Here is a 27,514-nt window from a genome sequence, read left to right as displayed (position 1 = left end):
TCCGACAGCAGGAATCTGATATTGAAGAAATATGGGCCCATTTTAAGAGAGCTAACCTAAGAATAATTGGAATAGAGGAGGGAAAAGAAAGTGAAACCAAAGGGATCAACAATCTCTTCAAGGAAGTAATAAGCAGAAAATTTTCCAAACATAGAGCAAGAGGTTGATACACAGGTCCAGGAAACTTATAGAACTCCCTTTAGACAGGATCGGAGAAGAGGATCCCCACGCCACATAATTGTCAAAATGACCAATGTGGAAGCCAAGCAGAGAATCTTAAAGGCAACAAAAACAAAGGGCCAAGTGACATTCAGAGGCAAACCAATTAGAATCACTCCAGACTTCCCAAACCAAGTCATGAGAGCCAGAAGGGCTTGGAGTAACATATTCCAAACTCTGAAGGAAAACAACTTCCAGCCAAAAATTTCCTACCCAGCAAAACTTTCTATCAAATTAGATGGAAAAATAAGAAGCTTCCATGACAAACAGAAACTGAAGGAATTTATGTCTTCAAAACCAGCACTAGAGAAAATACTCAAAGAGATTAACTACAAAGAAGAAATAGGTAACACACTCCAGAACTAGAGAAACAAGAGTTTCCATCCAACAGTCAACTAAGATGGGTTATCTGTGGAGATTCATTACTTATGTTAGTCTTTTACCTATCTCTAAATGGTATTGTTTGCCTTTATTGTTGTTAATTTTTAGGATTTCTAGTTGGAATATTAATATACCTTCAGATATAGCATTTGGAAATATTTTATCCCATTCTATTAGGAACTGTTAACTCTGTTTACATTGTCTTGGGATATACAATATTTTTTTTTAGGGAGTTTGTATACTCTTCTGTTGCCTGTGCCATTGAAATCATATCCAAGAAATCACTGCCAATTTCAATGTTGTGAGGTTTTATGACCCAGATTTTCTCCTAAAAGTTTATAGTCTTAAGATTTATATTTAGGTCTTTTATCTATTTTGAGTTAATATTTGTATATGGGATTAGGTAAGGGTCCAACTTTATTCTTTTCCATGTAATTATTATGTTTCAACAATATTTAGTTAAAAGATTATTATTTCCACCACCAAATGTTCGTGGAAACCTTGTCAAAAATAACTTGACAATATAGGGAAGAATTTAGCTCTAGGCTTTTATTTCACTCCAATGGTTTATATATCTGCCTTTAGAATAGTATTACACTGTTTCAATTATTGTAGCTTTATATGGTTTGAAATCAGAAAATATATATCTTCTAGCTTTGTTCTTTTTCAAGATCGTTTTGGGTATCTAGAGTCCATATTCCATATTAGGATAGATTTTTTTTCTGAAAAATAAATATATAAATATATGATAGTTTCACCTAAAAAAATAGAAAAAAAATTATCTGGTAAGAAAGAAAGTAAAAAGAAATATTGAAATGTTATCTTTAAGTCATCAAAAGCTTGGCATCAGACAAATGAAACTGTTATGTGAGATTATCATTTTTAATTTTGGATAAATTGCTATAATACTAGATGTCAACCACTAAGCCAAGCATGGGAGGGAGGGATGGGGAGAGAATGGGGTGGGGATCGGGTGGGGGCTGACTGGGAGATGTGTGCATGTATGTCTACAAAAGTTTGTATCCCACTATGATGTATGAATACAGTGTACCAATAAAAAAAATAAAAATAAAAAAAAGAAAAGAAAAGAAAATCTTTGAAACTCTATGCTTTTATTTTTATTATTTCTGCAGAAATAATCAAATCTTCCTTCCTTTTTTTTCTTGTGATCCTGGGGTTTGAACTCAGGGACATCCTACCTCCAAGGTATGCTCCCCCCAGCTCTATTTTATTTTTATTCTGAAACAGGGTCTCATAGGTTGATGAGAGTATCACTACTTGTTGAGGCTGTTCTTAAACTGTGATCCTCCTGTCTCAGCCTTTCAAGTACTGGAATTACAAGCATGTACCATTATGCCTGGCTTTTCTTTCTTTCTTTCTTTCTTTCTTTCTTTCTTTCTTTTTTTTTTTTTTTTTTTGTGTGTGTGTGTGTGTGCTGGGGATGGAACCCAGGGACATTCTACCTCAGAGCTACACCGCCAGTCCTATTTGACTATTTTGGAAACAGGGTCTTGCTAAGTTGCTGAGTGCCTCGGTAATCACTGAGGCTGGCTTTGAACCTGTGCTCCTCCTGTTTTAGCCTCCCAGGTACTGGGATTATAGGCACATGCCACTATGCGCAGCTAATCAAATCTCTTTCAAGAAAGAAAAATCTGCTTAAAGAAAACTTATGAAAGAATCAGCTTCCATTGTTATTTGGATTCTTTATGCTTGCCACTCTGAGGATGTGGGGAAATGGGAACTCTTCTGCGCTGTTGGTGGGAGTACAAACTAGTTCAGCCATTATGGAGATCAGTGTGGAGATTCCTTAGAAAACTAGGAATTGATCCACCGTGTGATCTGGCTATACCACCACTGGGTATCTTTCCAAAGGGGCTGAAATAAGTAACATACGCATACCCACGTTCAAAGCAGCAAAATTCATAATAGCCAAACTATGAAAACAACCTAGGTATCCATCAACAGATAAATGGATTGCAAAATTATGGGAAATACACACAATGGAATTCTACTCAGCAATAAGGAACAAAACCATGTCATTCGTAAGAAGATGGAGAGAGCGGGCGTGGTGGGGGACGCCTGCAATCCCAGCATTTGGGAGGCTGAGATAGGAGGATCATGGTTCGCGGACAGCCTCGGCTACTTAGTGAGGCTCTTAGCAACTTAGCGAGACCCGGTTTCAAAGTAAAGAATAAAAAATAGGGCAGGGGGTGCAGCTCAGAGATAGAATGCACCTGGGTTCCATCCCCAGACCCTTAAAAAAAAAATAAGATGGAGAGACCTGGAAAACATTAGGTTAAGTGAGATCAGCCAGGCACAGAAAGAGAAGGGACATATGTTTCTCTAATATACTCAAACTAGGGAGTATTAGGAACACCAGAGGGACTCCCGGTAATGGAGGAGGTCCTCAGTGCACCAGGGAGGAAGGGTAGGGGGAGAGGAAGACGGAGGTTCATTGATGGAAACGACTGAGGTTCATTGATGGAAACGACTGAGGTTCATTCATGGAAACGACTGAGGTTCATTGATGGAAACGACTGAGGTTCATTCATGGAAACGCTGCCTGGGACCATGTGTATACATGTGAATACAACATTGTCACCCCGGACACTCAGTATGGGCAGGGAGGGAAAAGGAGAAGGGTGAAGAAACACCAAGTACTGTGGGATGTATGCCATTGCAACATGATCCTCATTATGATGCGAGAGAGACTGTAATACAACAATTAAAATAAGTACATTTCAAAAATCAAAGAATCGGCTTTGCTCCTTCGCGTTAGAGTTCTTCTGTGAGCAGCCTTCTAGGCTTTGGAGGAGCCGTATGCCAAGCGGGTACCAGGTCCAAGCTAAGCAGCAGACGGATGGAATACACTTCCGAGATGCTCGGCGGAAATACGTACCAGCCTCTGCAACAGCCGGAGCTGCCTTGGGACCCTGAGTCCAACCTAGGAACACAGAAGAGACATGGAATTATATTGTGGGGCATGAAAGGGGGTTCAAAGCCATTCGTGTTCAGCAAAGGGACTGTGCACTATGAAGGCAGCAGTGAGTCCCCATCAGTCTGTTCTCAGACCAGAACTAAAACGCAGCCCCGGTAGGCCTCGCTGGCTCTTTGGCGTTTGTTTTGGCTTGGTTTCTTGTTGTTTCTTTGTTTTTGTTTTTTGTTTTGTTTTGTTTTGTTTTGTGGTGCTAGGGATTGAACCCAGAGGCATTCGACTTCTGAGGTACACCCCAGCCCTGTTTTTATTTATTTTTTTATTATTTTTGGTAATGGGGATCAAACCCTATATGTATATTCCTGGCCTTGTCTTATTTTTATTTTGAAACAGAGCTCAAGTGGCTGAGGCTGGCCTCGAACCTGCGATCCTCCCGTCTCAGCCTCCCGAGTGCTGGGATAACAGACATGTGCCTCTACACCCTGCTGCTCTGGTTGGTTCTTAACCCGTGAGGTCGTGCTACCTGCCGCCTGCTCTGTAAGAGCACAGGTGAACGAACAAGGATGGAGAGGTCCTCAGAATGTTTGCGTTCCGTCTCGTTTTACTCTGGGCCTGACGTTAAGCTCTCTACTCCTGTGGATGAGTAAAGGTAATCAGCCTTCTCCTGATAGGCTCATTATTCATCTCAATAAACTGAGAAACTCTAGAAGCAAACCTGAACTAGCCTTGAATTTTCATGTTGTGTTCTTTTACGGATGGTATGTCCTGTTTTCCAATACGCAGGAGAAGGGCATAGAAAAGTGATAAAAATCATCTCTTTTAAAAAAATCACAATAAGCCAGGCATGCTGGCACACATCTGTGATCCTTGGGAGGCTGATAGAGGAGGACCACAGGTTTGAGGCCAGCCTGAGCAACCTGGCGAAATGCTCAGCAGCCTAGCCAACACTCTACTTCAAAGTAAAAAATAAAGGGCCAGGGATGTACCTTGGAGGTAGAATGCCTCTGGGTGCAACCTCTAGTTCCAAAAAAAAAAAAAAAGAAAGAGGAAAGAAAGAAAGAAAGAAAGAAAGAAAGAAAGAAAGAAAGAAAGAAAGAAAGAAAGAAAGAAAAGAAAAGAAATCACAGTAATAATTAACTGGTCCTTTGGCTGATGAAAAGTTTGAACATTTCAGCCAGTTGTCGAGCAGTACTGGTGACAAATCTGTTTGACTAACAGAAGCGTGAATGGTTATTGCTGAAATAAAGTTTTCCTTTCTGGAGGGCAATTTGACAATGTAAATCAAAACCTTGAAGAGAGGCCCAGACTGTGTGCATGGTTTAAGACAGCTCCATGAAGTATAATTTACATGAAATAAAATCCATTGATCTTTGTAAAAAAGTTGTGCAACCACTGCTGTACTCAATTTGAACGTTTTTATTATTCTAAAAAGAACCCCCGCACTCTTTGGCCAATCTCCCCTGCCGTCCACCCACTGGCAACCACTAATCTACTTTTCCCTGCAATGTTTGCCTATTCTGATCATTTATTATAACTGAAATCGTACAATAATATGTCAAATTTTGTGTTTTTTTCTACTTAACGTAATGTTTCCAAGGTTTAACCATAATGCAGCAAGATTAATCTTCCATTGTATGAATGTATTACATTTTGTTTATCTGTTCACCAGTTGACATTTGGGTTTTTTCTACTAGAAATAATTCAGAACTTGAATGACCACTAGGCCATCCTTTGTGTTGGAGGTTGTGTTTTTATTTTCCTAAGGGTAAAATTCCTAGATCTTATGGTAAATCAAGATCTCACTTTTTTTTTTTTTTTTTTTTTTTTTGGTGGTGGTACTGGGGATGGAACCCAGGGGCCTTCTACCTCCGGGCTACACTCCCAGACCTATTTTATATTTTATTTGGAAACAGGGTCTATTAAGCCAGCTGAGACTGGCTTCGAACCTGCGCTAACCTCCTGTCTCCACCTCCCAAGCATGGGGATTACAAGGGTGCGCCACCACGCCCAGCAATATTTCAGACAAACTATTTTCCAAAGCGACAGTAGCATTTTATAGTCCCACCTGTACTCACATCTCGTGATTTAAAAATTCTACTTACAAAAACAGTATCACAAGAAAGAGAAGTGAATAGAAGAAAATGAATGGATGAGAAAATCATTTGCAACTTTTAAAACAATTGTTCATGCTTGGAAATGGTCTAAAATGTTCTTTAAGAGTGGTTTGGAAGCCTGGCATGGTGGCTCACGCTCGTAATCCCAGCATTCGGGAGGCTGAGACAGGAGGATCGTGGTTCATGACCAGCCTCAGCTACTTATAGAGGCCCTTTGCAACCCAGTGAGACCCTGTTTAAAAATAAAGAATAAAAAATAGGGCTGGGGGTATAGTGTGGAGATAGAATGCTCCTGGGTTCCATCCCCAGTACCTAAAAAAAAAAGTGGTTTGGTTAAATATATGATACACTATTTAATTACAACACAGCTATTAAAAGTAATTTGAGAGAATATATTTCTGCTGTTTTAAGGCACTCAGATTTTAGTACTCTGTTACAATAACCATAGAAATGTAAGTGATAAGGGATGTGACTTTTCTGCCTTTACTCTCTGCAGCATGATTGGTTGTGGTTTCTCTGGATTGTGCTACCTGTTATAAATTAACCATTCTATGAAAATTTAGACAAATTTTGTATTCCCTCTGAACTTCAGACTTTCGAATTGTTACATCTTATTAATAATGTTTAGTCTCAGACTCATGTAGCTTAAGCAAAATAAAATTTGTAAAATATCAAAAAAAAGTAATGATCAACAAACGCTCTTGTTACTGGGCTTCAATGCTACTCGTCAAATGTTTTTCTAGCTCCCATCCAGGAAGATTCTCACCCCCTGCAGGTATGTGGGGCCATGTGACCAGCTCTGGCCAATCAGTTGTGAACTTAGGTAGCATAAGCCACTTCTGGACCAAGTATCAAATTACAGGTGTCCTATCCTCCAGAACCGCCTCTCCATCTGGCACAGTAATCAGCGATCTTTGGAGTGGTGCCTGCTCCATCAAGCCCAAGTTCACAAGTGACCACCATGTGCACACTGGCTCTACAGCCAAGCCAAGGAAGAAATGTTTGTTATTTAAGATGCTGAGATATGAGGGTTGTTTGTTACCAAGCATAATCTAACTTATCCCAATAGACGGACTCATGACACATTTTGTGTGTGTGTGTGTGTGTGTGTGTGTGTGTGTGTACACTGCTGGCTTGCTCCCAGGATCTTTGTATCTCTTAAGATACATGCCCAGCCCTATTTTATATTTTATTTTGAAACAGGATCTCACTAAGTTGCTAAGGTTTGAGGGCTAGCCTCAAACCTGTAATCCTCCTTCTCAGACTCCCAGGTACTGGGATTATAAGCATACACCACCATACCAGATATAACACATTTTTAAGTACTAAACCAGGTAACAAAACACTACCTTTACAGGATTCCTTTTATAAGCTTTTTATATGTAGAATGTACACCAAAATGCTAATGGCTGTCAACTTTGGATGGTTCCGTTCTTTTTCTTTACATTTTGTTGTATTTTTAATTTTTTATTGGTGCATTGTAGTCATACATCTTAACAGGATAGAAGGTAGTGGAGACATACATGCACACATCACCCAATTAGCCCTTCCCCAGTGCCCATCCTATTTCCTCCCATCCCTCCTTCCCTTACTTGGCTTAGTGATTGATGTTGATATGTTTAAGTACACCATGTGCTTTAGAGAGTTTCCCTCTTCTCCCCTCCCATCCCCCTTAGTTAGGCCTTATTTGCTCATCTATAGAGTCTCCTGCTTCATCTAGAGTTCCTCCTGTTACCCATTTCTCCCTAGCTTTCCCATATTAGGGAAAGCATCGGATTTCTTATTTTTTGTGACTGACTAATCTCACTTAGTATAATGTCCTCCAGTTCCATCCATTTCCCTGTAAATGATACAACTGTATTTTATTTCTTTTGTGCTCAAAAAATTTACCTGTATTACTTTTCATCATAGAAATATCAATAAAGATATTTCCTTTTTATGTGTGTGTATGATATTGGGGATGGAACCCAGGGACATTCTACCTCCAAGCTTCACCCTCCAGCCCCATTTTATTTTAATTTATTTTATTTTACTTTAAACAGGGTCTCACTAAGCTGCTGAGAGCCTTACTAAATTGCTGAGGCTGGCTAAGAACCTGTTAATCTCCTGTCTCAGCCTCCAAATACTGGGATTCCAGGTGTGCACCACCATGCCCGGCAAGATATTTTCATTTTGAAAAATGAGAGCCTAACAGAAATTGTTCAAGCCCACCCTCTCCTCTATCCCCCAAATATGTGTAGATGCACAGATGTTTATAAATGAATGCTAGAAATCACCATAAACCTCCCATTTCATAGACCAGGAATAGAAAGAAATGGTACAGAATTTAGGCTGGCCACCGCCTGACTTCAAATGCAAACCAAGCATCTCCGTGAAGGATGCTGGTTTCTGATTCCTAAAATAAGGTGAGAAGTCTGAGGGACCAAAGGAAAGTCATGACGAAGCCGGGCTTGGTAATCCCAGCGCCTGGGAGGCTGAAACAGGAGGCTCATGGTTTGCTGACAGCCTCAGCTATTTAGTGAGGCCCTCTGCAACTTAATGAGACTCTGTTTCAAAATAAAGAATAAAAAATTTGGGCTGGGGGTGTAGCTCAGAGGTAGAATGCCCCTGGGCTAAATCTCCAGCAGAAAGAAAGAAAGAAAGAAAGAAAGAAAGAAAGAAAGAAAGAAAGAAAGAAAGAAAGAAAGAAAGAAAGAAAGAAAGAAAGAAAGAGAAAAGAAAGGAAGGTCATGATGAGGACGCTGGGTAGGTTCTTCCATTCTGCAGGTTCACCTCGGGCCTTTCCCTCCCTGAAATTGTGCAACAGTCTGGGGACCACTTAAAATAACTATAATCAAAAGGAAAAGCCAAGCCCGCTCAGGTATTAAGTTCTCTGGTTGATGTGAAGTATTTTCTCTGAAGTCTCCTCCTTTGTAAAGTAGGGTTTCCAGGAAAATAAGCAGGCACTGAGAACAGAGAAGACCGGCTTTTGTTTCTGAGATGCCGACCGGTGTCTCAGGGATCGCCCTGCCGCACTTCCGACCAAGCTAAACTCAGACTGACCCAGAACCCAAACTTCCCGGTACGGACAGACTCCTGGTGCCAGGCAGGATTGGAGGTGGAAATAACACCAACGTCATCATCACCGCTAGTGCTTAGGGATTCCTGGTCCTTCTTTATTGTTGAGTGTTTGGCCACTGTCTTCTAAGAGTCTTGGAGTGGGAACTGGGAACAAAAAAGTAGCTGACTTCCAGCTCGGTGACAAGAAGAACCATAGCCACCCAAGAGCCTCGTTATCATACACTTAAGAGATGACCCAAGTAAGACTCCGGTTCCAGCAAGTAGAGTTTATTTCTCCAACACGAAAACAGAAGATGCATGGATTATTCTATGTATTAAGAAATATAAAGCTAGAGCTGGCTGTGATGGTGTGTGCTTGTAATCCCAGTACTTGGGAGGCTGAGACAGGAAGATCGCAGCTTCAAGGACAGCCTCAGCAAGTAGTGAGGCTCTGGTCAACCTAGGGAGACCCTGTTTCAAAATAAAACTGAAGCCGGGCGTGGAGGAGCACGCTGGTCATCCCAGCATTCGGGAGGCTCAGACAAGAGGATCGTGGTTCGCAGCCAGCCTCAGCTGCTTAGTGAGGCCCTCTGCAACTCAGTGAGACCTTGTTTCAAAATAAAGAATAAAAAATAGGGCTGGGGCTGGGTGTGGTGGAGTATGTTTGAAATCCCTGCGCTTGGGAGGCGGAGACAGGAGGATCACGCAGGTTTGAAGCCAGCCTTCCTGGCTTAAGAGACCCTGTTTCCAAATAAAAATATAAAAAATAGGTGTCTGGGAGTATAGCCCAGAGGTAGAAGGGTTTCCATGAACCCCAGTACCACCACCACAAAAAAAAAAAAAAAAAAAAAAAAAAATAGGGCTGGAGGTGTAGCTCAGAGGTTGAATGCCCCTGGATTCCATCCCTAGCACCATAAAAATAAATTAATAGAAAATAGGGCTGGCAAATGATATTGGACTAGAACTCTGAAACCAGGAGCCAAAATAAGTCTTTAAAGCCTTTTTTAAACTAGATTATCTGAGGTACTTGTTATAGTAACGTCGAGTTGGCTAATGATGAATGGAACAGGCGGGGAGGCCCGGCCTAACCCTAGAGCACCGGCACCCGCTTTGGGTCCTGACGCTGGACTGACCCCCGCTGACGACAGCGTGTGAAGGTGAGCTCAGCTCCCTCCACGCCTCCAGATCCATGGCTCCAGCCCCACCACGCACCTAAGAGGTGCTCCAGCTAGTCCAGCCTCAGCCAGACCTGCAAACACCTGAAGCCACCATCCCTAGAGGACATGTGGGGGAGCTTGATATATATTTTTACAGGGCCAGGAATGAAACACAGGGCCTAGGGCACATTAGGCAAGCACTATTTAATACATTATTATTATTATTATTATTATTATTATTATTATTATTATTATTATTTAGAGGCTAAGAGAACATAGTGGAGGCTTTCTCACTTGTAACAGGCCCCTAACACCTGATGATATGTGGGCTGTCAGCTTGATAAAATACTTAATTTGTTGTGTTTTATCCTTCTAAATAAATGGTCACTTTAGAACCTGCTTTTCAGTCATCATTTGATATTCTTTCTCTAAAAGACAGCCCTGCAGGCCTGCGTATAGTGGTGCATACCTGTAATCCTAGTACTTGGAGGGCTGAGACAGGAGGATCACAGGTTTGAGAATAGCCTCAGCAACTAAGCAAGTCTCTCTTAATTTATCAAGACCCTGTTTCAAAATAAAAAGGGATTGGAGGGAGGTAGGGTTGTAGCTCAGAGGTAGAATGCCCTGGGTTCGATCCCCAGTACTACAAAAAAAGGGGGGCCTTACAAATTGTATATACTTTATTTCCCTTCAAAAACCTAGATTCACCCTGCCTATGCAATAGGGACTATTAACAACTCTTTCTTATAGATGATAAAACTAAGACCCACAGAGGTCAAGTTACTTGCCAAGTCCACACAGCCAAAAAGCGGTGGGGCCCAGATTTGAATCCATGCCATCTGTCTATATTTGGAATGCTATTAATCATAGTACTTTATTGCTTATTACTTTTACATAAAGCTTTTAACAAAGTCTCTGAAAGAGTCTGGCTACCTGATAACTGGTGGCTGTTATTATTTTGTAAAGTTAAAACTGTCTTTGTAATAATAAAATATAGTTCCATCCTTATTTAAATTTAAAAGTTTGAAAACAGATAAAGCCGCAGACTGTAGCCATCTAATTTTATACAGATTTTCTTTTTTTTGGAGGGGGGGGGTGTTTGTTTGTTTGTTTTGTGTGTATGTGTGGTACTGAAGATAGAACCAAGGGGCATTCTACCTCCAGGCTACCCCCTCAGCCCTGTTTTTATTTTTTTATTTGGAAACAGCATCTCACTAGGTTGCTGACAGCCTCACTAAGTTGCTGAGACTGGCTTCAAACCTGTGATCCTCCTGTTTCAGCCTCCCAAGTACTGGAATTACAGGCGTTCACCACCACACCCAGCAGAAGATTTGCTAATTAAAACTAATTTCCAGCGGGGCGTGGTGGCGCTCGCTTGTAATCCTTACCCTTGGGAGGCGGAGACAGCAGGATCGTGAGGGTTCGAAGCCAGCCGCGCTGGCTTAAGAGACCCTGTTTCCAAAAAATAAAAAAGTATAAAATAGGTCTGGGAGTGTAGCCCAAAGGTAGAAGGGCTTCCAGGAACCCCAGTACCACAAAAAAAAAAAAAAAGAAAAAAGAAGAAAATAAAACTAATTTCATAGTTGGGCATGGAGTATATGCCTCTAATCCCAGTACTTGGGAGGCTGAGACAGAAGGATCAGGGTCCGCAACTTAGCAAGGCCCTCAGCAACTTAGAGACTCTGTTTCAAAATAAAGAATGGACCAGAGGTGTAGCTCAGAGTTAGAATGCCCCTGGGTTGAATCCCCAGTATTACAAACACAAAATAATAATAATAATTAAAACTAAGTTTCCTGAAAGATTCTTTTAAAAGTGGTATTGTAGTCACTCCACTTTGGGGAACACTGTTTACAGGAGGGTGGGAGGGGAGAATAGAAGAAGAAACTTGAGTCTAAAGTGTTACTAGTATATTTCCAGTTACAGGTAAATGACAAGATTTGAAATGCAGGTTAATGAGCAGATACAGCTGCATTAAAATATGCACACCAGCCAGGCATGGTAGTTGCACACCTATAAACCCAGAACTTGGGAGGCTGAGACAGGAGGATTGCAGGTTCATGGAAAGCCTCAGCAATTTAGTGAGGTCCTCCGCAACTTAGCAAGACCCTGTTTCAAAACAAAAAAAATAAGCCGGGTGTGGTGAGGCACACTTGTAATCCCAGCATTCGGGAGGCTGAGACTGGAGGATCTGTTTGCGGACAGCCTCAGCTACTTAGTGAAGCCCTCCATAGTGAGACCCTGTTTCAAACTAAAGAATAAAAAAATATATATAGGGCAGGGGATGTAGCTTGGAGGTTGAATGCCCCTGGGTCCCATCCCCAAACCAGCAAATAAATAAACAAAATAAAATAATAAAATAGGGGTGGGGATGTAGCTCAGAGGTAGAAGGCCCTTGGGTTCAATCTTTAGTACCACAAAAAAAAAAAGGTCATACTCTTTGACTTTTTAAAAATTAAGTTTATATATTTCAAAGACCATAATTATTGACAATAGAGCACTGACTACATTCCCAGAATCTTTTCCAAGATTTAAGAATATGAGTTCTTTCACTCTTCAGAACCCACCTAAGTAATCTCACCCTCCTCACGAAAGAGACAGAAGCTCAGAGACCTTAAGTTACTCTTCGCCAGGACCTGAACCCAGGAAGACTGGAGTGGGAGCCTGCCTCTTAAACCTTGCATTGAAAAAAAAAAAATTTTAATAGTGTCAGAAGCTAATGTAAAATTGCCCGTTTTTGTAGAATTGTAGACCTTGCAAAGTTTGTTTTTTGTTTGTTTTTGTTTTTGTTTTTGTGGTACTGGGGATGGAACCCAGGCTCATTCTACTTCCAAGCTACACCCCCAGCCCTATTTTTTAGTCTTTATTTTGAAACAGGGTGTCACTGAGTTGCAGAGGGCCTCACTAAGTAGCTGAGGCTGTCCACGAACCGTGATCCTCCAGTCTCAGCCTCCCAAATGCTGGGATGACAAGTGTGCGCCACCACGCCCGGCTACACGGTTTTTATTTATTTATTTAGTTAGTTAGTTAGTATTTGTAGTCGTTTTCAAGCAAGGCATTGCCATGGGTTGAGGACGACATGAAATCACTAAAATGGGCCAAATCCCTGTTTGTCTAAGATGGGGCGTTTCGGGAGCGTTAAGCTACTTGGACTTGTGGCCATTAGGGCTTTAGTGGGTCCTCCAAGTTCATAAACAGAATTTTTGTCTCAGTCCCTCCCCCCCTCGCCCCACCCCCAAGAAGTTTTATGATCTGTACTGTAAATCCCTCTCCCTCAGCTCCTCTGCTGCACAAACCCACAGCGACAGCTGAGAAGACGCGCCAGCTCCGGCCTCAGCACTCTGGGCGTACGAACTCACGCAATCCTCACACTTTAAAAGACAGGAAACTGAGGCACTGAGGCACCTGCCCAGGGTCACAGAAAGATGTAAGGGACAGAATCAGGGCTGGGCACAGAGGCCCAGGCCTGTAATCCCAGAACTTGGGAGGCTGAGACAGGAGGAGCGCAGGTTTGTAGCCAGCCTCAGCTACTTAGTGAGGCTCACAGAAACTCGGACTCTTTCAAAATAAAAAATAGGGCTGAGAGCCGGGTGCGGTGGCATATGCCTATAATTTTAGTACTAAGGAGGCTGAGACGGGAGGAACGCAGGTTCAAAGCCAGCCTTGGCAATTTAGTGGGGCTCTCAGCAAACCAGAGAGACTTTAAATAAATAAAATAAAATAAATAAAATAATGAAATAAAAATATCAAATAAAATTAAAATAAAATAAAATAAAAATATCGGGCCAAGGGTATCACTTGAAGGTAAAATGCCTCTGAGTTGAATCTCTAGTATCACAAAAAAGGGGGTCTAGGGGGTGTTTCTCAGAGGTGGAATGCTCCTGGGTTTAATCTCCAGGAGAATAAGAAGGAGGCCGGGTGCAGAGGCACACGCCTATAAACATAGTACCTGGGAGGCTGAGACAGAGGATCACAGGTTCAAGGAAAGTCTCAGCCACTAAAGACACTTTCATCCATCTAGTGAGATCCTGTTTCAAAACAGAAAATAAAATTGGGCTAGGTGTGTAACTAAAAGGTAGAAGTCCCCTGGGTTCAATCCCCAGTGCTACACACACACACACACACACACAGCAAAAGAAGAGGAGGAGGACCAGTTATGTCGATGAACCAGGCAGCCACTTATTAAAACATCTTCCATGGCTGGGCGTGGTGGCGCATGCTCCCAGTACTTGGGAGCTGAGACAGGAGGATGGAACATGTTCAAAGTCAGCCTCAGCTACTTAGTGAGACTCTGCTTCCAATAAAACATAAAAATAGGTCTGGGAGTGTAGCTCCAATGTAGAAAGCTCCTGTGTTCCATCCCCAATACCACCAAAAAATTAAAATTAAAAATAAATATATAAATATATAAAACATCTTCCATGGATAAAGGGCCCACTGAATAGCAGGACCTGAAAAGAAGCCAGCTGAATCCTTACATATGCTAAAAAGGAATCCTGTGGTTTGTGCCTGGAATCCCAGGCCCTTGAGGAGGGGGCTAAGGAAGGAGGCCAGTGTGGGCAATTCGGCAAGATCCTGTCTCAAAATAAAGTTAAAAGGGAGCCAGGCCTGGTGGTGCACACCTGTAACCCCAGGACTCGGGAGACTGAGACAGGAGGGTCACAGGTTCAAGGACAGCCTCAGCAAGTAGTGAGACTCTCACCAACCTAGCGAGACCCTGTTTCCAAATAAAAAAATAAAATCAGCCCAGGGGTATAGCTTGGAGGTAGAATGCCTCTGGGTTCAGTTCCCAATATCACAAAAAATAAAAAATATATAAAATTAAAAACAGAATAAGACTGGAGTGTGATTCAGCAGTAGAACACCCCTGGGTTTAAATCCAAATAAATAAATAAATAAATAAATAAATAAATAGAAAAAGGGCTGGAGATGTAGCTCAGTGGTCGAACACCCTTGTTCTCATTTCCCAAGTATCACCATACACACACACACACACACACACACACACACACACACACACACCAAAAGGAATGTCATTCCCTGCTGTGCACAACCAGGATGGAAAGATTACACAGTTTGCCCAGGCAGCATAACTGTCAGTGGCACTGAAGGACCATCTTGTCTCTGGCCGGGAAGCCCCCACCCTTCCTACACCACCACAGAAGCCTCTCGGGACTTTTACTGGTTCCTCCTCCTGACAACCCCGGATGGAATTACCACCACTTCGACAAGAAATCAGATGCTTTCAGATGCTTTCCCTAATATGTGAAAGCTAAAGAGACGTGGGTCATAGGAGGAGCTCTAGATGAAAAAGGAAATCCTATAGAGGAGCAAACAATACAACCCAAATGAGGGGATGGGAGCGGGAAGAAAGAAACTCTAAAACACCCAACGTACTTAAACATACCGAAGTCAAGCACTAAGCCGAGCAAGGGAAGGAGGGATGGGGAGGGAATGGGGTGGGAATTGGGTAGGGGTGCATGGATGTCCACACAAGTTTTTTTACCCCAATATGATGTATGAATATAATGCACCAATAAAAAATAAAAAGAATTATCACCACTTCGACTTTATAGATAAGTGCAATCCTAAGACACCGTCAGCAAAGAGCCAGCTGACCTTTAGGCAGATTCCACTTTCCAGATCTGCTTTTCCAAACAAGGGGCTGATAAGGGGGAGACGAGACGCCCCTCCTTACATCTCTCTCCCATGATGCAGGATTCAAGCTAAAGGGTTGATCCTTAAATGTTATGCGCGGCCAAGAGTCCATCCCGCAAGGCTTCCTCAAATCTGGACATTCAAGGCTTTGAGAAGTGTTAGTTGGGAGCTCAAAGTCAAAACAGCACTGTCCACTTATCTATTTCCACAAGGTCTTTTTACAGCGCTCCTTCTTAACCTACTTTCCAAGGGGCTTTCCTAGTCATCAGACACCATATTAAGATTTCATATTTACAGGTTTTATTCACCCGTAAGGCTGAGCTAATGACAATTTAAGAACCCTGGCAAAGGTACCGAATACTGATTAAAGGAACTAAGCCGTGTTGGCTCTTGGCACTGCCTAACCATCTTTAAACTGCTAACCCGTTGATAAGGCCCGATGGAAAAGCCACGTTTTCCTGGTTTTCGGATGGGGAACAGCTGAGGCGTCCAGGAGTTTGGAGTTTTTCCCAGATTGGCCATTCTCCCTGGATCAAGGGCAGTAACAACAAACTACCTCACAAGCCCAGCAGAGTTGAAATCTTGTCATTAACTCGGGGAGAGCGGTCCCCGCCTCAGAAATCAACAAGGACGGGCAGAAATCTGCGCAGATAAACCGGAGCCAAGAAGGTAACCTTGGCTCTGCAGGACTTTGAAGTAGCAGGCACAGTTCTGCGAGAAATCTCAGGCTGGCACCTCGGACCACGAAGTGACCCACAGGTGACCAGTAGGGAAGCTCTTGGGCAGGAGGCTGGGGGAGTGACCCAGTGGGAGAAGGGGAGGCGATGCCTCTCTTCCTCGTGTCCGATCCCTCCAAGGGAGGCTGTCCAGCAGCCCGGGGCCCAGGGAGGGACCGCAGCCGCGCCGGGGGACCCCCTCCAGCTCTCCAACTTACTTGCTCCGAAGCATCACCCCAGCTGTGCGCCTCTTCCTGCGACCCCGCGCACAGGGGCAGCCCCAAGCACAGCCCCAGGAGCAGGAGCATGGCGGGGCCAGAGCGCCGCGATCGCACTGGGACCCTGTGGAACCTGCAGGGAGCTGCGGGTGCTCGGAGCGCAGCGCCAGACGCTCCGGCCCCGCCCCGCCCTGGCCACGCCCCCGAGTGGCCACGCCCCTTGGGTGGCCACGCCCCGGAGCGCCGCCTCCCGGAGCTCCCCCAGCCCTCCAAGCCTGCACCGCGCGCCACTGTGTGCACGGGACTCCTTCCCTATGGAGCCTTGTCTGCCTCCACCTGCCGGCACGGATTGGATTAATTCCTGTCGCCAAAGGACCGAGGACAGGGCGCCCTGGCCCTCGGGATGCAGTGCACCCTCCTCGCCTGCTAGCCAAAAGCCAGAGGGGGCTTTTTTTCTATGCGGAGAACAGCACATTGGAACTCTGCCGGGGATGTTTAGAATCAGGATTAAGGGATGTTGGCAGGCCCTGTACCTGTAATCCCAGTATTTAAGAGGCTGAGACTGGAGGATCTTGGGTTTGGCAGTTTAGCAAGATTCTCGGCAATTTAGCAAGATCCTGTTTCAAAATAAGCAATATTAAATAGAGCTGGTGTAGCTCAGAGGTCGAATGTCCCTGGGTTCAATGCCCAGTACCCCCCCAAAAAAAATTAAAAGATGCTAGATAAAGCCAGGCATGGTAGCACATGCTTCTAATCCAAGCATTTGGGAGGCTGAGACAGGAGGATCGCGTTTCTTGGACAGCCTCAGCTACTTAGCAAGGCCTGTCGCAACTCAGTGAGACCCTGTTTCAAAAAATAAAAAGACTATAACATATACATAACTATATATAACTATATATAACTGGGATATATATATATATACATATATATGTATATATATATATATATATATATATATATATATATATATGAGTGTAGCTCGGAAGTACAATGCCCCTGGGTTCCATCCCCAGTTCCTCAAAAAAGAAATTAATTAATTAATTAATTAATTAAATGACCGCCCTAGATAATGGAGCATCCGACCTGGAGGATATTAGACAGCCATTATGGGACCATGGTGAGGTCCAGAGAAACCCGGCAGACGTCAATAGTGCAATCAGATGGAATCACACCGCAAAACTGTATCAACAGCATGACTGTATTAAGGTAAAAAGACATGAATGGACGTAAGAATTAAAAATAAAAAGCGACAAGAATGGATGTGCTCCCTTGAGCTGATATCTCCTCTTAAGACATTTTAATTACTCCTGTTGAAATGTTGTTTGTTCAACAGAGAAACTAAAAGAGGCCCAAACAAACTTGTTGCTACTGTGGAACAAATGAAAGAAAAATCTTTGTCATTAGCAGATAATCATTAGCAGAAAATCTTTGTCTTCAGCAGATAACCACTGACTAATTAAAAGACACATGACCAACAAGAACTGAAGTAGCTGGTTCACGAGGTTTCCAAACTGTGTAGCCAGCAAGCTGCACGCACACCCTCTACTCATTTCTTAACCAGGAAAGACGACCCTAAATCTCATAAATTCGTAAATTCCTCCGCTGGGAGGAAAAATAACTATTTGTGAACTGCAAGTTGCACTGGTCAAAGGCAGATTATTAGAAAGGAGACAGTAACAGCTACTATTACCCAACACTGCAATGTATGAAACGCACCATCCTTGCCCTTCCTTCCCTACCATCCCTGTCTCTTGAAAAGCTGGGAGAAGCCAGGCGTGGTGGCGCACGCTTATAATCCCCGCGCTTGGGAGGCGGAGACAGGAGGATCGTGCTGGCTTAAAGAGACCCTATTTCCAAATAAAAAAGAATATAAAAATAGGTCTGGGAGCGTAGCCCGGAGGTAGAAGGGCTTCTAGGAACCCCAGTACCACACAAATAAATAAATAAATAAATAAATAAATAAATAAATAAATAAGAAAAGCTGGGAGAAGCTGCACTCAACTAATCTCTCCCTAAGGTCTGTTTATTTCCTTTTCTCATGAGCAAGGGTCGTATCATGTTTGTGTGTGTGTGTGTGTGTGTGTGTGTGTGTGTGTGTGTGTTGGTACTGGGATTGAAACCCAGGGGCATTCTACCTCTGAGCTACACCCCTACCCCTAATATTTTATTTATTTTTTAAATTTATTTTACTTATTTTATTTTTAATTTATTTATTATTTTTCTTATGTATGTATATTTTCATTTGGAAATGGGCTCACTAGGTTGTGGCAGGCCTCACTAAGCTGCCGAGGCTGGCTGCAGAACTGCGATCCTCTTGTCTCAGCCCCCCAAGTACAGGGGTCACAAGCGTGCGCCACCACGCCACGTCTCCACTTCATGCTCATCGTTTTTAATCCCCGGTGTCTGGCACATGCATAGACAACAGTAGCTGTCCAGTATGTTTGATGAAGGAGTGAAAGTTCATATATTTCTAGTTGCGGGAGATAGAACAAAACTGTTCTGTGTAGTCCGTGACTTAGAAGAATTTACCATTCAGCCCTGAAGGTGGATCTAACACAATGGATGTAATTTGAGCTCAGTCATAACATACTAAAAAGAGAGGCGGCTGAGCATCTGACTGTGGACTGGAAGCCTTCATGCCAGGAGTGGGAATCCATCTCCGTGTGAGCCTGATATTGAAAGCCAAGTGTAGAGGGGAGCCTGAGGGAGACATAGGAAGACATGGGTACGAGACTGGGAAAGGCTTAGATAGGGAAGAAATGATGGCGTGAGACACGGGGGAAAGCATTTCGTATGAACACTACGCCCAAACACCTGATGAGAACGACTTAGAGGAGGAGAGGTTTATTTGGCTCTTGCCTCCAGAGGCTCAGTCCATCAGCGGCCTGCTCCAAGGCAGAGACATCATGGTGCAAGGCTGTGACAGAGGAAAACCGCTCAGCTCATGGCAAGCAGAAAGCAGTAAAAGAGAGATGGACAGACAGACAGACAGACAGACAGACAGACAGACAAAGTTGTCAGAACCACAGCTCCCCCAGCCATGCCCTACCTCTAAACCTTGTCACCTTGGAGACCAGGCCTCAACACATGAGCCTGGGGAGTGGGGGGCATTTTAGATCTAAACCATAACAAGTTGCCGGGCATGGTGGCGCATGCTTGTAATCCCTGCGCTTGGGAGGCCGAGACAGGAGGATCGCACAGGTTCGAAGCCAGCCTCAGCTACTGAGTGAGGCTCTCAGCAACTTAGTGAAACCCTGTTTCCAAATAAAATATAAAATAGGTCTGGGAGCATAGCCCAGAGGTAGAAAGCCTCTGGGTTCCACCCCCAGTACCACCAAAAAATAAAAATAAAAATAAACCATAACAAGCAGTTACCTATGAAAAAATGTTGAGCTGGGCATAGTGGCACACGCTTGTAATCCCAGCATTTAGGAGGTTGAGACAGGAGGATCACGGTTCGTGGACAGCCTCAGCTACTTAGTGAGGCCCTCTGCAACTCAACGAGAGTTTAAAAATAAAGAATAAAAATAAATAGGTCTGGGGGTATAGCTCGGAGGTAGAATGCCCCTGGGTTCCATTCCCAGTACAGAAAAAAAAAAAAAATTCAAGCCCAAAGATGGGACAGTAAACTGTAGCGGTTCCTAAATACAAATCTCTGGCCCAGCATGGACATCTGCTAACATGTTCTCCCAACTTCCTTGAAAAATAAAGTCACTTTATTTTTATAAAGATAGTTAACTTCTTGAACTATAAAGAACCATCATTTTCTCTGCTCCAAGCCTTTGGCTATTCCCATCAATAACAGCTTCTCACTGGGAGCCCTTGGGGCAGGGGATGCAGGGGAAATACGTTTGTGGGGCAGCAGGAAGAAGATGGTGACGTCGCCTCTGAGGACACAATGGCAGAAGCCTGTCTTTGGGCAAAGAATCTCCTTGACCCCGTGGAAATGTAGCCCATCCTCCCTGCACACATTGTACTGTGCATGTAGAAGTTATAAAAACGACTGCCATTTCTGCTTTCTCTGCTGGCTGTCACTATCAATACTATAGAGTGAGTCGTTGAACACAAATACTTTTTTAATGATGTCAGTGCTAATGGCTCTCCACCCAGGATTCATCTAAGCTGATAATGACAAACAGTCCACAGCCCATATATGTAAAAAGCTCTGCGGATCTATGTGATGGGTCTCATAATGAAAAGCAAAGAAATGCAAGCCCCTCCCTGGGAGCCATTGCTCTCAAATTTACACATGCTTGCCTCTGCTCCTTGCCCATCAAGTCCACTTTGGAGAATTAACCCATGCACGTACAAGGTTATTCGTGACAGCCTGAATTTGTTTATCATACCCGGTGACTAGAAACAGCTTAAAAGAAGTTCATTAATAAGAGCAGAGTTGAATATGATGTGATAGTTTGAGCTGTGCAAAAAAAGGAGTTTTCTGTGTGTTGCTAAGAAAGATATCCAGTATTCCATAATCAAAAACAAAGAGCCATCCAGGCGTGGTGGCGCACGCTTGTAATCCCAGCATTTGGAGGCTGAGACAGGAGGATCGCGGTTCGAAGACAGCCTCAACTACTTATTGAGGCCCTTTGCAACTCAGTGAGACCCTGTTTCAAAATAAAGAATAAAAAAATAGGGCTGGGGGCATAGCTGAAAGATAGAATACCCCTGGGTTCCATCCCAGCACCACACACACACACACACACACACACACACGCCAAAAAAATAGAGCATATGAGCAGCGTGATGCACATCTGTAATCCCAGTATTTGTAATCCCAGCATTTGGGAGGCTGAGACAAGAGGACTGCAGAATTGAGGCCAGTATATGGTAACTTAGTAGGATCCAGTCAAAATAAAAAATAAAATAGGGCTGCAGTTGTAGCTCAGAGTCAGAATGACCCCCCACCCCGGTTTGTTCTGAGAGATAGGAGAAAAAAAGGAAAGAAAGAAAGAGAGAGAGAAAGAGAGAGAGAGAAAGAGAGAGAGAGAGAGAGAGAGGGGGGGGGGGAAGGGAAGAAGGGCAGGCTGCTTTTGATGTAAGAAATCAGAAAATAAGAAAGTGTATTCAAGCCGGGCGTGGTGGCGCACGCTTGTAATCCCCGTGCTTGGGAGGCCGAGACAGGAGGATCGCACAGGTTCGAAGCCAGCTGCGTGCACTGGCTTAGGAGACCCTGTTTCCAAATAAAAATGTAAAAATAGGTCTGGGAGTGTAGCCCGGAAGTAGAAGGGCTTCCAGGAACCCCAGTACCACCAAAAAAAAAAAAAAAGTGTATTCATATTTACTGGTCTTTGCATAAAGAAATTCTAAGAAACACAACAAACAAAAGTAATTCTGGGCCATGGGGCGATAAGAGGATGGGGAGAAGGCAGATTCAAACTAGAAGGGGAAACACTTTTTTCCGTTTGCTTTTATATATTTTAACACTGGGGCTGTACTATCCATTTGCAATTAGTGAAGTCATGTAAAACTGCAGCTTCAACAACAAGAACAAGAAAGACCGTGACAGCGATGGGAAAGCTGGCTCCTAGGGCATGTCTCACATGGGGAGATCTGTCTTGGTTTCATTGGGTAAACATGAACCTCCGCTGAAAGCGGTGGGAGGGAGCTGGGATCCCCACCTCATCCTACCTCCTGGACCTCTTCCAACACACACACAGGCGCGCGTACATACGCACGCACGTGCACATTCTAGCCATAAACATCTTCCGATTTCCTAATCATTCTCGCTCTTTTTGGCCTTCTTGTTTGCATAGATCCTTCTCTGTAATACCCCCTCTCTACCCTCCAGTGCCATCCTGCAAAGGCCACTCCCTCCCAGGTGCCTCTGGAACGTCCCTGGACTGGCAGGTGCTCTTCCGGTCTCTAATGGAGCCCTGGGCTCCATGTCGATATGTCTGCCTTGACTATGACCCACCAAACCAGGACCCAGGAGAGGGCAGGCTCCGCGTTCTCCTCCTCTCTGTGCCTCTCATCTGCACCCGGCGTGTAACCCGAGCTGGAGAAACGTTTGCTGACTGAATGAGGAAGACTCACGATATATGCTCTTTACGTTGTATATTTCATTTGCAATTTCCGCAGCACCAGACTGCATAGCCACTGCCGAGGTAGCAAAGTATTTACCTCACTGCGGGGCAGTATTTTCAAAGAGCCGCAAAATATTGATACCTCCGTTGTCAAAATATTTGAGCCATCCACTATGGTGGCTCACACCTCTAATCCCAGTTGGGAGACTGAGACAGAAGGATTGCAGGTTTGAGGACAGCCTCAGCAGCGCAACAGGACTCTCGGTAACATAGCGAGAGCCTGTTTCAAAACAAAAATTTTAAATGGCTTGGTTGTGTAGCTCGGGAGTAGAATGTCCCTGAGTTCGATCCCCAGTACAAAAAAAAAAAAAAAAAAAAAAATAGAAAGAAAGAAAGAAAAGAAAAACATCAGAAGAAAACATTCGAGCCAACAATTTTCCCTCCGTATTATGGCTTTATCTTGTGGGTATTTTAAGAACTAGAGGAAGACAATTGAATTTTAGGCCTTCAATATAATACTGTGGCAGATGCTTAATATTATTAGATTATGCTTAATATTTAAGCTTAAGATTATTATATTAATTATATTAATATATTAATTATTATATATTATATGAATTATATTAATATTATTAGATTATGCTTAATATTTAAGCTTAATATTAAGCTTAATATTATTAGTGTTAGATTCCTCATGGACTTGAATTCTACAAGATGAGAGAAACAAGTTCTATGTTCCCATAATGCCTCTGTGTGTGTGTGTGTGTGTGTGTGTGTGTGTGTACATGCATGTGTGCCTGTGTTACTAGGAATTGATCACAGGGGAATCCTATCTCCCAGCTATACCCCCAGTCTTATTTGTTTTTCCTCACTGGGGATTGAACCCAGGAGCATTCTACCTCTGAGATACACCTCCAGTCCTGTTTTATTCTTTACTTTGAAGCAGGGTCTCACTAAGTTGTGGAGAGCCTCACTAAGTAGTTGAGGCTGGCCGTGAATCCTCCTGCCTCAGCTTGCTAAGTACTGGGATTACAAAGGTGTCTACCATGCCCAGCTCTATCTCTATTTTTCTATCTCAAACCGTTTCTCCTTTGAGGGTCATCCCCCCAAATATCTGCTTTCAGAAATTGCTACGACCTTCTCCAAACACATGTGCTAAAAACCTCTCTCTCTCTCTCTCAAAAAAGTTTAAGGTTTAAAATATATACTATTAGCCCCGGATGTGGTGGTCCATGCTTGTAATCCCAGAACTTGGGAGGCTGAGACAGGAGGTAGTGAGGCCCTTCACAACTTAGTGAGACCTTGTTTCAAAATAAAGAATAAAAAATAGGGCTGGGGCTGTAGCTCAGAGGTAGAATGCCCCTGGGTTCAATCCCCAGTGCCACAGATAAATAATAAATAAATAAATAAATACAAATACATTTTCATATATTCCTGAGGGCTGCAGACGGCACTATTAGCATTGGTTTTGTCTTATTTCCCAAAGGGGCACACATAAACACACACACTAAAAAAAAAAAAAATCAAAGCCACAGCTTCACTCTTTGGCATCAGCTGCAGAGAGCTATCTTTACTTTTCTTCATCTGCATTCACGTGTAATTCAAAGCCTTGCAAATAGCTCCCTAGAAATATTTATCAGTTGAGCAATGTTTTATGCCTAGAGAAATATCGATTAAAGACTGAAAACGATCTTGGTCCACAGTGAAGAGTCATTTTTGTTTACTTTTGGAAAGCTGCCTAGAGCATCAAGTGGTGGCCTGGTTTCCTGGCCTTGCATCTGGGCTCCCGGCGCAGAGCGTTTGCCAACGCTGCGGAGTAAGACGCGCGTTCAGTTCCACCTGCCGCCAGGCCCAGCCCTGCCTCCTCCTCCCCAGTCCCTCCCGTGGCTACGAGGCACGAAGACAGAGAAGCCAGCTACATCTGAAGTCCATCCATGGGCTGCGGATTCAACAAGGAGACCTGCCAGATGTGTTTCAGACAGATGTTGGGGGACCTCCAGAGAGCGTCCACGGAAAGTCACAGGTATGTCTTTGGAAGGGCTCTGGCTAAAGCAAGCAATGTTGGTTTTGTGGCTGGCACAAAATAGAAATATAAATATAGATAAAAGGCACTTGTGGAAACCAGGAACTAACAGTGCCGTGCCGTGGGTTGCAGGCGGCGCCGATGGCTTGCTGCCCACCTGGCTGGGAGGAACCCGTGCCGCGGGTTCGGTTCCACAGGCACTGACTTGCTGAGCAAATATGCAAACCTTTCTTGGCTTCTCCAGCTCTTCTCCATTCTACAGTTCTACTCCCCAGGTAGAACAAGCTCTACCCTTACTCTTGCCAATTCATGAGAAAGCCCTAAGATGGATTTGGGGTTTTTTTGTTGTTGTTTGTTTGTGGTACTGGGAATTGAGCCCAGGGGCATTCAGCCTCTGAGCTACACTCCCAGCCCAATTTTTTATTCTTTATTTTGAAACAGGGTCTCACAGAATTGGGAAGAGCCTCACTAAGTAGCTGAGGCCGGCTGCAAACCGCAATCCTCCTTCCTCAGTCTCCTGAATGCTGGGATTACAAGCTTGTGCCACCACGCCTGACTTTATCTTTTATTTTGAAACAGAGTCTCACTAAACTGCAAAGGACCTGGCTAACTTGCTGAGGCTATCCTCATACCTGCAATCCTTCTGTCTCAGCTTCCCAATAACTAGGATTAAAACATGCGCCACCACACCCAGCTAAGATGGTTATGCGTTTTGTTTACAAATCAAATTATTGTTTTCTTTTTATCAACCTAAGATTCTTAACTTCCTACCGATCCTCTAGATTGGGTCTAAGTTCCATGAGGTCATTAAGGAACAGGGAGGTCGGAGGGCTTATTTCCTGCTCTATTTACTGTGTGTTTGTGTTTGTTTATATGTTTCTGTGTGTGTGTTTGTATACGTGAACATGCCTATGTGCATATGCATGTGTGTTTGTGTGTTTAGCTGTTGCATTTGTTTGTGTATGTGGTCTTCTACCTTCTCTCTACCAGAATTACTCCGGAATCAATCACTTTGACATAGCCATCCCTGGACATTGCTGGCCAGTGAGGAGGTCCTGCCATACAGAGGTATTCCTTAGCTCTGCCTCTGCTTATTAAACTTAACCCCTGTAACAATCTCAATATTTCCTCTCTCTCTCTCTCTCTCTCTCTCTCTCTCTCTCTCTCTCTCTCTCAATTGCTAAGATTTTCAGCCATCTCAATAGGAATAATACGTGTCTCCCTTCTATCAAAAGTCCTTCCAAGCCGAGCATGGTAGCACATGCCTATAATTCCAGTACTTGGGAAGCGGAGACAGGAAGATTGCAGGTTTGTGGCCAGGTTCCGCAACTTATTGAGGCCCTCTACAACTTTATGTGACCTTGTTACAAAAATTTAAAAATAGGGCTGGGGTACTTGTCTTTTCCAGCCTGTCTCAACAGTGATCTCCATATCTATCTATCTATCTATCTATCTCTCATCCACTCAGCAACCAGCAATGTCTAGTACATCATAGATACTCAAGACACTTTGGTCCTATTGACCCCCACCCCCAGTGAGTTGCTTTCCAGTGAAGACTCGGGTTTTAACAGTGATGACTTACACTCGTGTGGCACTAACCACACCCCAAGCAATATTTGGAATCCGTGTTAAAGATCAACTCTGCAATAGCTCTGTGAAGTAGGAATCATTTTTCTTGTTCTACGCATGGAGAAACTGAGGCACGGAGAGGCAAACATGCTCTCGGTCATAGCTAATAACTGGTTAGAAACTCGGGAACCAGCTCAGGTTGTCTGGCCCCAAGGACTATGCTGTTAGCCAGTAAGCCCACTGCCTGGGTGCCATAGAAACCTAAGTACGTGGCCTTCACATGCGGAGTTTCCCATGAATATTGGTCGGGTGGGTGTCTGCTTGGTTTACTGCAAAGAGTTATCTACATCTTCTATTTGGTGAGTGCAGTTTCTTTCTTAATGATACCTTCTAAGTGGTTCACTCATGTATTGGTTACGCATATACATGTTATATATATTTTTGTCACACTCAATCTATATTAATAGTTGTAATCTGTGATTAAATGTTTGGGAACAAGCACATGATGTACTTAAACATATCAAAGTCAATCACTAAGCCAAGCATGGGAATGGGGTGGGGATGGATGGTGTGTGAATATATGTCTCCACAAGTCTTTTATCCCATTAAGATGTATGACTACAAAGCACCAATTAAAAAAAAATTAAAAATATATGTTTGGGAACAGGAAAAACTAAGTGCCTACCTCTATTGAAATACATACCGGCTATCTAATGCTGCTGCGGTAAAGCCCTTCTTGCATTCTGGTGTGACCTAGTCCTTCATATCCCCACGCACCCCCCTCTGATCTTGTCATTTCAAGTTCTTCCTCCTCTCCTCTGCACAGGTCCTTTGTATCCGCTCCACATTGGTGAGCACCGTACGCCACCTAGTGGAGACACGTTTTGAAAACATTCCAAGTGACCTTAACTACCCGAGGAGTCTCAGGTCCACATAATTCAAAAGCCATCTTTGAAAACAACAGAAACTTGGAAGAAGAAAAGAAAACTGGAACCTCCCCCAGCATGTAGCTGCTCTAACGATATCGTTGCTCCTGATTTCACTCGGCCCCTTCCTGCTGCAAACACCGTTGGTGTTTCTCAAAGATGGCTGGGCTGATCTGTTGCCCACAAAGATTTTCTTTCTCTACTGTATAAGGGGATGCTGGCAGGGTCAGAGTTGCTGCGCAAATTCATGATTCCTAGGGGCCTTTCTCTGCTGTTTGTGTAAAGGCTACCAGAATGGCCCTTCTGTATTCAATGGCAAGTTCAAACTTCCCCAGATCTTGCAGACTCTGGGACTGGTCCTCATGGCCGCAGAGATTTTTCTTCATGTTCATCTGGCGCTCTCAGCAAGATTTCCTCCCGTGGTGGCTACACCAAGATCCAGTTTCCTTTTACTGCCGGCGATGGGAAAGATGGCAAGTTCCCCACCACCTTGAAATTAAGCAGGACCGTGTGCCTTGTTGTAGCCAATAAAACC

At 43.6% G+C, this 27,514-nt stretch overlaps 1 protein-coding gene across 1 annotated transcript in view; it reads right to left on the bottom strand.

Moving 5' to 3' along the window:
• ITIH5 (inter-alpha-trypsin inhibitor heavy chain 5) overlaps positions 1-16,525 on the bottom strand; it is a gene marked incomplete at both ends in the record, with an annotated part of 105,525 nt that extends 89,000 nt beyond the window's left edge. Inside the window, 2 exons of the mRNA XM_080717217.1 lie at positions 3,500-3,544; positions 16,436-16,525. Coding sequence (XP_080573343.1) covers positions 3,500-3,544; positions 16,436-16,525 — 135 coding nt within the window. The remainder of the gene's footprint in view (positions 1-3,499; positions 3,545-16,435) is intronic.
• Between the last annotated feature and the right edge of the window lie 10,989 nt (positions 16,526-27,514).

This window comes from Muscardinus avellanarius, assembly GCF_963383645.1.
Source record: "Muscardinus avellanarius genome assembly, chromosome: 20".
In the NCBI taxonomy this organism is placed as follows: domain Eukaryota; kingdom Metazoa; phylum Chordata; class Mammalia; order Rodentia; family Gliridae; genus Muscardinus; species Muscardinus avellanarius.
Note: the sequence above shows the minus strand (reverse complement) of the source record. Positions and strands in the feature narration are given on the sequence as shown.